This window comes from Kogia breviceps, chromosome 8 (genome assembly GCF_026419965.1).
Source record: "Kogia breviceps isolate mKogBre1 chromosome 8, mKogBre1 haplotype 1, whole genome shotgun sequence".
Taxonomy (NCBI): Eukaryota; Metazoa; Chordata; class Mammalia; order Artiodactyla; family Physeteridae; genus Kogia; species Kogia breviceps.
In genome coordinates this window covers 23,025,370-23,034,941 of record NC_081317.1, presented here as the reverse complement: position 1 = coordinate 23,034,941, position 9,572 = coordinate 23,025,370, and the positions used below count along the sequence as shown (strand labels likewise).

The 9,572-nt window shown below is 47.9% G+C and overlaps 1 protein-coding gene across 1 annotated transcript; it reads right to left on the bottom strand.

Annotated features, from left to right (window-relative positions):
* Positions 1-840: 840 nt before the first annotated feature.
* C8H9orf152 (chromosome 8 C9orf152 homolog) lies at positions 841-7,291 on the bottom strand. Its single transcript, XM_059072266.2, has 2 exons — positions 6,637-7,291; positions 841-2,988 (listed from the first exon to the last, which is right to left on the bottom strand). Exons 1-2 carry the CDS (start codon positions 6,815-6,817, stop codon positions 2,477-2,479), a joined length of 693 nt encoding a protein of 230 aa, XP_058928249.1. The 5' UTR covers positions 6,818-7,291; the 3' UTR covers positions 841-2,476.
* Between the last annotated feature and the right edge of the window lie 2,281 nt (positions 7,292-9,572).

Sequence of the window (9,572 nt, the reverse complement as noted above, 5' to 3'; positions counted from 1 at the left end):
CTCAGTAGTTGTGGCTCACGGGCCCAGTTGCTCCGTGACATGTGGGATCTTCCCGGACCAGGGCTCGAACCTGTGTCCCCTGCATTAGGCAGATTCTCAACCACTGTGCCACCAGGGAAACCCCTTATTTGATATCTTTACTGGTGTGTCTCTGAGCACCTCAAACTCAGTATCCTTCAAACTGAACTTGTAATTTTCCTTCAGTAAATCCTATTGTTTCTATCTCCAAAGTATAGGTATATCAAATGTATCTACTTTTTCCCCTTTCTTCTGTTCCCATTCTTTTTTTTTTTAACATCTTTATTGGAGTATAATTGCTTTGCAATGGTGTGTTAGTTTCTGCTGTATAACAAAGTGAATCAGCAATACATATACATACATCCCCATATCCCCTCCCTCTTGCGTCTCCCTCCCACCCTCCCTATCCCACCCCTCTAGGTGGACGCAAAGCACCATTCTGCTCCCACTTTTGCTTGAGCTGACCCCATCTTTCCCACTGAACTTCCCCTGGCCGTAATTTCCCCTGACATTGCCTCTTAACATGACCATCCACTCATTCTCCGTAGAACAACCAGAGTGATCTGGTTAAACTGCAAATCCAATCATTTTGGTCTCATATGTAAATCCCTTAATGGCTACTTATTATATTCACAATAAAATCTAATATTGTACTATGACCTGGCCCCTCTCTACCTGTGTTAGCCATTAGTTCTGCTCATCCGTATTTCCATTCCTTCTCTCCTTGTGGGCACATGAAATGAATGCACTTCCTCATACCCTTGAAGTGGAGATATGCCTGTGTTACTTTCCTTGGACAATGAAACATAAGCAAAGTGATTTGAGAGCCAGTATGTGACTTTTAATGCACTTTCTTCTGCTACAGTGATTAGGGAAACCAGTATTGATATATATGGTGGTGCCACAAGATTGAAGCAGTTTGAATTGTTAGTAATAATGTAGGAGAGCTGCCCTGGAAGTTTGCCCAAATCCACAGTGGAATTTTCATGAGTGGGGGAAAAAAAAAGCTGCTGTGTGAGGTTTGGGAGTTGTTACTCAGCAAAACATAGCCTATCCTGATTGATACACTGTAGAAAGAGGAGTTGCTTGTGGGAAGCCTCTTTAAAACAAAAGCAAAGGAAAAGTTTTTTCAGAAAATTTCCTTGTTTTCCTTTAGACTATTAAAAAAAATGAACAACTGGCTCTTATTAATTATTCACAAAAGGAATCACAATGAATCCCCAAATTGGAGGGAATTTCGGGGTGGCCCAAGGAGAAGGCACATACATATTTTGACAGGAAATGACACTCCCAGGTAACATCTCTCGATGTGGGTGGGCAAGACTGGATCACCATGTGGACAAAAGGAAGATGTGGGTAAAACTTTACACAGAGAGAATCTGGCATGAGGAAAAAATCACTTTAGGTGTGTTTATTAAAGTTAAACATTAACCAGGTAAGATAATTTCTTCCCCACCACCCAAGTAATACCTGCTTTACTTTGTCTTTTGTTTAAAATATACCAGGCCTTCCTGGTATATTCTGAATGATTCAAATTTGGTTGAAAAGGGAGCACCTTTTGAGGAACACATACTTTCCAAGGAGGAACATTTCTTTATCTTCTTCTTTCAAGCTTCTATGACTGTATATCTTCAGTGATGGGCTGTGTTTAATTTGGAGAGAGAGAGAGAGAGAGAGAGGAGAGAGAGAGATTGAAGAAGGGAAGAAGAGAGCAAATAGGAAAAAAGGGAGGGAGGGAGGGAGGGAGGGAGGAAGGAAAGGATGGAGAGAGAAGGATGAAAGGAAATAAATCTATAATGAGACTGGAATGTGCAGTGTAATCAGTGAGAGGGGAGAGATGACCAAACCTTCCTAAAGACACTTAAACACACAGAACAGTAGGTGGCATCGTTTGGACCCTTTTTACCCAGGGTGACCCTACTTTGGGAGGCTCAAGCTAAAATGGTGTGGTCACTACCAATGAATGTAGAGACTTGGAAGTGAGCTGGCCTCCAGGCATAGCGACCAGGAAAAGGAAATTCTCAGAGCCCCTCTTCTCCAGAACATGTGAGAAATCCTCAGAAGTTACTGAAAACCAGATTGCCCACGCCTGTCGACTCTAGGGCACTGCAGAGGCATCCACTGGCTAGGGTCTCTGTCTTACATTTCAAAAATCTCTAGTTCTAAGGACTGAATCGATGTCCATAGCAATGTCTTCTTATATAAGCAGAATGGGGTGGCACTGATCAGACAGCACTCTTTCATCCTGAGCTGTGAGCAGTCTGGTCTGGGCAATCTCTCTTTCATTTTTTTGAAGGACAAGACTACGTGCCCACTGCAAAGTTCAGGTCCCACCATCCCGACGATTGATGGAGTCCAGTTCTGCTCCCAGCTAGAGGCCCTAGCTGTGCCTCTGCCTCCTAAGTGTTTAGGTGAGGCCACAGATGGCCTCAAGGTTGAGACCTTTGGGTAGAAAGCTTCAGGCTGGGCCATATAAGCCCAGGTTCCGGGCCACCTGGGAGATCCTGGGAGTTTTCCTTCGGGGAAATGGATAGTGAACAGGTCTTCCAGACCTGTGTGGCTTCTTTATGGAAGGAGGGTCCTGAGCACCAATGTTGAAGCCAGATCTCACTGCCTTTGTTGGGGTATTGCCCACTTGACATTCATGCTGGGCTGCCTCTGGGATCGTGCTTCCTTGCTGAGTCATTTGAGTGTCTTCAGACAAGCCTAGGAGCCTTTGCTCAGACCCCATGAACTTGTCCTTGTGCTTTACTTGACGACTGGTTTCCTGGTGGAAGGTTTGGACCGAGTGGTGCATCTCTAGGTGTGTGTGCCATGGAGACTCGGGGGCCTGCAGACAGCCCCTGTCAGCCTCCTCCAGCGTCTCCTCTGCCTCAGGATCCGCCTCTTCTAGGGACAGTGAATGCCTTCTCTCCTTGTTAATCCAAACAGCACTGACCATGGCCTCAGCAGGAGCAGGCATGTTCCCTCCTGAGAAAGCAAGGCACCAGCTGGGTCAGCACTGCAAAGTACATGGGTGGCTCTCATTTTGGAGGTCTCAGAGCTTTCAAGCTGAAGGAAGGCCATGCCAAATACATCAAGGAGGCCAGGTACCCAACGCACTTGCATTACCTCTCTCTAACACACACACATACACACACACACACATTCATGCACAATTATTCATTTATTCAACAAATATTTATTAGGCCCTTATAATGTGCCAGGCATTATTTATTCTAGGTCTTGGGAATACAGTAATGGACACTGAGGCAAAATCTACCTCTTCATGCTGTGGTCTAGTGGAGTAGAAAAAATAAGCAAAGAAACATACTATAGTCAAGTTTCTGGTGGTAATCAATGCTATGGAAAAAAACATTCGAGTGTGATAGAATTTAATAGGAGACTTTAGTTTTTGACTGCAGTGAGGGAGTGAACCATAGGAAGAACTAGGGAACTCGCATTTCAGACTAAAATAACGGGGACCAAGGGCACAACGTATGTTTACCCACACGAGTGATTCACATACACTGGCCAGTGCAAAGGGTTATTCTTAACTTACAGGGTTTTGTGTTGTGGGATTCTGATAATGGGTTTAGCACCCAAGGCAGAGGAGAGGGGAACTGTGTTTTGAGGCAGTTCCTTTTGGAGCACTGGTCTTTATCTTTCTGAACCATAGCCACTGTTCTGGGAACATGTTTGCAGCACCTACTGCTTCCCTGAACTGGCTTCAGGGATGAGAAGGCAGACCGATGTCTTTCTTCCTTCTCAGGGACATCTTTTTACCACCTTGTGGGACATGATAGTTTCTTGTCAACTCTTGGTGGCATTGAGGGTTGGAGAGATGACTGAAAGCCATTTTCCTATAGAAAGGAGACCTGTGGCCAGCCTGGAATTCCCTCTGAAATGCAGTGAAGCTCCCTTGAGCATTCTGACATTTGTCCCTGCTGGAGGCCCCTAGGTGACAGAGTACATGGTGTGAGTGGAGAGATGGTGTTGAAGGAATAAAGCCAGAAGGAAGCCTTTGAATTCTAGTGCTAGGAATCCAGAACACCTGCCACTGCATTTCTAGAATCTAAATTCATTCCATAACACTAAGACAGGATGAAGAAAGCTAATTCCAGAGGGCTTCCTTCCATTGATCAGCTCCCAGAGTACGTGCCCTTCCAGATACAACCCAGCGTCTTAAGACACTGAGATCTAGTCTTAGTGGGAGCCAATCTCAATGGCCACTCTGTCTTCCTGAGTCTCTGCTATGCTGGACACAGGGGATCCCTAAATTCCCTCTACTTGCTTGGCTTCATGGCATTCATATCTCCTGGTTTTCTCCTATCATTGAAGAAGAATGAACTGTGGTAAGACACACAACATACAGTTTACCCTTTTAGCCATTTTGAAGTGTACAGTTCAATAGTGTTAAGTCCATTCACACTGTTGTGTATCTGATCTCCAGAACTTTCTCATCTTTCCCAAACTGACACTATACCCATTAAACAACAACTCTTCATCTCCCCCACCCTGGCAACCACCATTCCACTTTCTGTCTCTGTGAATTTGACTACTCCAGGTATCTCATATGAGTAGATCATGATAGCACTTGTCTTTTTGTGGCTGGCTTATTTCACTTAGCATAATGTCCTCAAGGTTCATGTAGGTTCACCCAAGATTCAGCATGTGTGAATTTCCTTTTTCGGGCTAATATTCATCTGCTACCATTTTGACTGCTATCTTCCCTGACTTCTTTTCCTCTGCTTGTCCCTTCCATATTTGAGTATTGTAGAACTCCAATTGCCATCCCAGCCTCTTATCAATTTCCACATTGGTCCTGCACAATTTTATCCATGCCCATGGCTTCAACTACTACCGATATGTTGATGACCCCAAATCTATATCTCCAGCCCACATTTCTCTCCTGAGATCCAGGCTGGTTGGCAGTTTTACAGACAACTCCCTCAAATGCAGCATATTCACAAACCAATTCATCTCTTCCTAATCAGAAATCTTTTTCTCCTATATTCTCTATCTCAGTGAATGGTACCACAATCCAGCCTGTTGCTAATCTGCAGGCAAAATCGATTTTTTGCCCCCTCCCCCAGCATCATTTTCACCTCATTTTTGTAATCTTACTCTGATTTCTCCCTGGAGAACCACCTTATTCCCGACGCCCAGTCCAAGTGCTTCAAGTGTCCTTCTAACTCAGACTCACGTGACATAACGATCTGGTCCTCAGCCAAGTAGCACAGAAAACCCTAAGGAGCTTTATACATATTAATTTATTTAGTTCCCACCACAACCCTCTACTCTGGGGACTACAGTTATTCCCAGCTGCAAGAGGAGGAAGCTGAGTCACAGAGTAACGGACGTGACTTGTTCAGAGCTGCACAGAGCAAGTCAGTGGTAGAGCTGGGACACAGGTTCAGGCCCTTCTCCAGAGACCAAGCACAGGAACACTCCATCACACAGCACACTACTTCTCACAGTCAGAGCAAGAAGGTGGCCTTGCAAACTGCTAGAAATGCCCTGAAAGATTCTGACTGAGCCTGCGAGCGAGAAGTCTTCCCTGGGGAAGCAGAGCCTTGTTGTAACTCATGATGTAACTCACATCCATGACGTAACTCATCAAGTGGTGACGACGGAGGAGGGAGGTTTGAGTTCTAGGATGCAGGAGAAAGGGGCAGCGGGGAGGGGTGGGACAGGGGTGGTGAATTCTACGGGGCTTGCTGAGTTTGAGATGTCTTTGGGGGCATACCCATCACATGGATGTGAGTCTGAACCACAGGTGTGTTAAATCTGCTTTCATTTGATACAAGTTTAATTAATGCTTGCTGAGTAGCTGAATGAATTCATACCCTTGAGGATGGAATATGGCTTTAGGAAACTGCCAGCTTCTGCCCTGCAGAGAGAGGGGGCTATTTGGCTGAACCAGTTCAGTTCAAATGGGCCCCACTCATTGGCATGAGAGACGGGTGCCTTTAGCCCAAGGCAGTGCCCTTCCTGTCCCGGACAGTGAGGATCCTCTGGCCCCTGATTCCTTCCCAGACTTGCCTAGAGCGGGGTGGGCTGCTCGGTGAGTCCTGAACTGTCTAAAGCAGCCACAGAAATTCCCAGAGCACAGCCTTGACCTTTCAGGGGGGTCTTCCGACCTCTCCTGACTTGCCCTCTCCGTTAGAGGGTGAAGGGCTGGGATTTGACAATCGCTTGCTTTCTGAGCCCTGTGCTGCTAACTTCCTCCTGGAATAAATCTGAGCTCCCAAAGGGAGGAGGCTGTTCCCCGGGGGCGGGGCTTCTGTGTCTCAGGGCCCCTCCCCAGCTGCTGTTTGACGGGGTGCAGAGCTCGCTTGGGGAGCCTGGGTGCCTCCCGAGTCCCTGAGCCCTGCGTTCCCTCGGGCCAGTGCCCCAGCTGCTGGGAACGTCACGTGTCCTCTCTCCCTGGCAGCGCGCTGCCCGCCAGCTGCCTGCTTGAGGCCCCAGAGCACCGGCCTCCGTGTCCTGCCTCTGCCTAGCCCGCCTCCCCGCTCTTCCGCACCAGGAGGCCCGCAGAGCCCTGGCCCTGCGCTGCCCACCGCGCAGCCACCCATTCTGCCCACAGCCAGGCCCTCGTGCCCTTCCCTTCTGCCCCCAGCACCTGCCCGGCCCTACCTTTCGGCAGCACCACCACGTGGGCCTGGGCCTTCTGTCGCCGTCTCAGGCCTGCGTACTGCGCTCGCAGGCTCTGCATGCTGAGCAGGGGCCCCTGAGCCCCAGAGCCGGAGGCCATGAAGGGAGACCCCGGCTGCCAGAAGTGGGGCAGGGCCGGGCACGGGCAGGGCAACCCCTGCATCCGCTTCGGTTCCGGGAGCAAAGCAAACAGTGGCGGGCGGGGCTTGGGGGGGAGGTGGTAGGGCTCAGGGAGAGGAGGGCGGAGGGGGAAGTGAGGAGCAAGGTGGAAAGATCTGGACAAGAGTAAGGGAGGGAGAGCGAGAAATTGGGGGAAGGAGAAGTGTGGGAGCTGGCGGTAAGGAGAAGGAAACGTTGGAGGCAGGGAGGAGGGAAGGAAGGGGTGCAAAGAGGGGATGAAGAATGGAGGAAGAGGTGATAGCCGCGGGGGGTGAATGGGGTGAGAGAGGAGTGGACACGGGCTGGGGGACAGCGTGAGGAGGGAGGGGGCAGGGAGGGAGGGAGGAGCAGGGGACAGAGAGAAGGACTAGCAGAGCCGCTCAGAGCCCTTCTGGGGTCCAAGGAGTATCCTATTCCAGGCCCTTCACTGCTTGATCCGAAAGTGTAGACTACGACTCCAGGAGCCACAGTGAACCCTCCTGTTTCCTGGCAGAGCTGGAGCTAGTGCTGGGGGCTGCCAAGTGCCCGCCTTGGTTCACACCCCTTGGACTGGAACCTGGATGCCTGTCAGCAAAGCTGCCTGTTCTGGTTGGCAGCTGGAAAAGGAGCTGGAGCCTCCGGAATATGCACCAGCATCCAGGCAGAGGGAGACCCAGTAGCAAAGGTACCCCGGAGACCTCCACTCACCGCCCAGCGTGCAACCCAGGAGAAAGCCCAGCCCCAAAGTCACTGCGGGAACAGAGCCAGGGGAGCCCTGGCCTCTAGCCAGCCCCACCTCTTTGACATTTGACGTAGGCTCTGTGGTCTCAGCATTTCCCAACCAGTTAAGCTGGTGTTTATCTTACCCACAGCTACGTGCGCTCTCCCCCTCTGCTAGCTAGCCCCACCTTGTCTATAACTGCTTTGAATCCTCAACCCTTTCTCTTACACCAGCTTCAGCCTATCCTGGCTCCATGTGGCGGATTAAGTTTTCTATCTTCTCCTAACATAATTACCCAATTACCGAAAATATCTACAGAGGCAGTGGAAAAAATAGCTGAATTTAGGAGACATTTTGGAGAATAACTGGATGGTATTTAGCCATAGGACATTGGATGAGAGATGGAGGGTGAAAGTCTGTTGGGTGGTATACGCCGTATACATATATGCTATATACTTTGTTGGGTGGTATGTACTGCTGTAATAAGGTACCGCAGATTGGTTGGCTTAAACAACAGAAATTCATTGTCTTAGAGTTCTGAAGGCTGCAAGTCCAAGATCAAGGTGTCAGCAAAGTTGGTTCCTTCTGGGCATTGAAGAGGGAATCTGTTCCATGCCTCTCACTTTGTTTCTGGTGGTTTGCTAGCAACCTTTGGCTTTCCGTGGATTGTAAAAGCATCACCTGATCTTTGCCTTTATATTCACATGGTGTTCTCCCTGTGTGCATGTCTCTGTACCCAAATTTCCCCTTTTTATAAGGACACTAGTCATATTGGATTCGGATCCACTCTAATGACCTCATCTTAAGTCAACTATTTATATCTGCAATGATCCTATTTCCAAACAAGGTCACGTGTGAGGTACTAGGGTTAGGACTTCAACATATGGATTTGGGTGGGGGGGACACAATTTAACCCATATCAGGTAGAGAAATGGTAGTTCCAGTCACAGAGATGGCACAGGAAAGGAGCAGACTGGGGCAAGGGAGAGGAGGAGGGGTTATTTTAGATGTTGTGTTTGAGGTACCTATGATCGTTGGGTCATCAGGAAGGAGTTAGAAGCTTGGTAGAGAGAGGCAGATGTCGTTGTTTGTGAATATGATACAGTTCATTATTGGAAAAGTTTTATCATTAGACAGTCACGCATATAGAGAATTGAGAGATGGTCCAAAGTTGCTTTCTTTTCCCTTTTCAGTCCCCACTAGCTTGTTCAAGTTCATGTTTAATGGGCAGAAGAGAGGTCTCCTCCATGCACTTCTACTTTCTTCTTTCTCCTCTCTTGTCCCAGCATCTAACTTCTTTCTCTTGGCATCTGGTCCATCATTATGTTCTAACTACTGAGAGAGGGGATGAATGGTCTAGGTGAGTGGGGCTTCTACAAGACTACTTTTTAACATAACTTCTGTGCCACTATTAAAAAAAAAAAGTCTCACTCTCTTTCCGCCACCTCCTCAAGACCTCTGCAGTTATCCTGCCTTGGGTTGGGTAGGACTTCATCAGTGGGAGGGTATATACTCCAGGAAGAGAGTTATAAAGGTGAAGATGTTCACCCTACTGTATAAGAATTGAAGTCTTCAGTCCATATATGGCAGCAGAAGTCTTAGAATTGAATGAAATTTCCAATTTAGTAGGATAGTTCAAGAAACCAAGCTCTAGGAAGACCAATATTTAAGGGGCAGGCAGAAGTAAGAAGGTAATGTTGAGAACAGAAGAAGTGAAATCAAAATGATAGGAGGAGAAATAGTGAAGAGGGGCATCCCAGACTGTAAGGAAGGAAAGAAATGCCGCAAAAGAGCCAGACTGGCCAAAAAGGGGGAGACAGAATCTCTTGATTACCTTCCTGCCCTATAGAATAGTATCTGAGAAATATACACAAAACACTGGTTCTCAATCTGGCTACACATTCAGACCACCTTGGCAGTTTTATTTATTTATTATTTTTTAATTAGCTAATTTATCTTGGGGCTATGTTGGGTTTTCATTGCTCGGCTTGGGCTTTCTCTACTTGTGGCAAGTGGGGGCTACTTTTCGTTGTGGTGCATGGGCTTCTCATTGCGGTGG

Excerpts from the sequence above, each read along its gene's own strand:
- C8H9orf152 (XM_059072266.2), bottom strand. The coding sequence starts at position 6,817 with ATGCAGGGGTTGCCCTGCCCGTGCCCGGCCCTGCCCCACTTCTGGCAG. Across the intron at positions 2,989-6,636 it reads CGTGGTGGTGCTGCCGAAAG|GAGGGAACATGCCTGCTCCT; the intron begins GTAGGGCCGGGC and ends TTGCTTTCTCAG.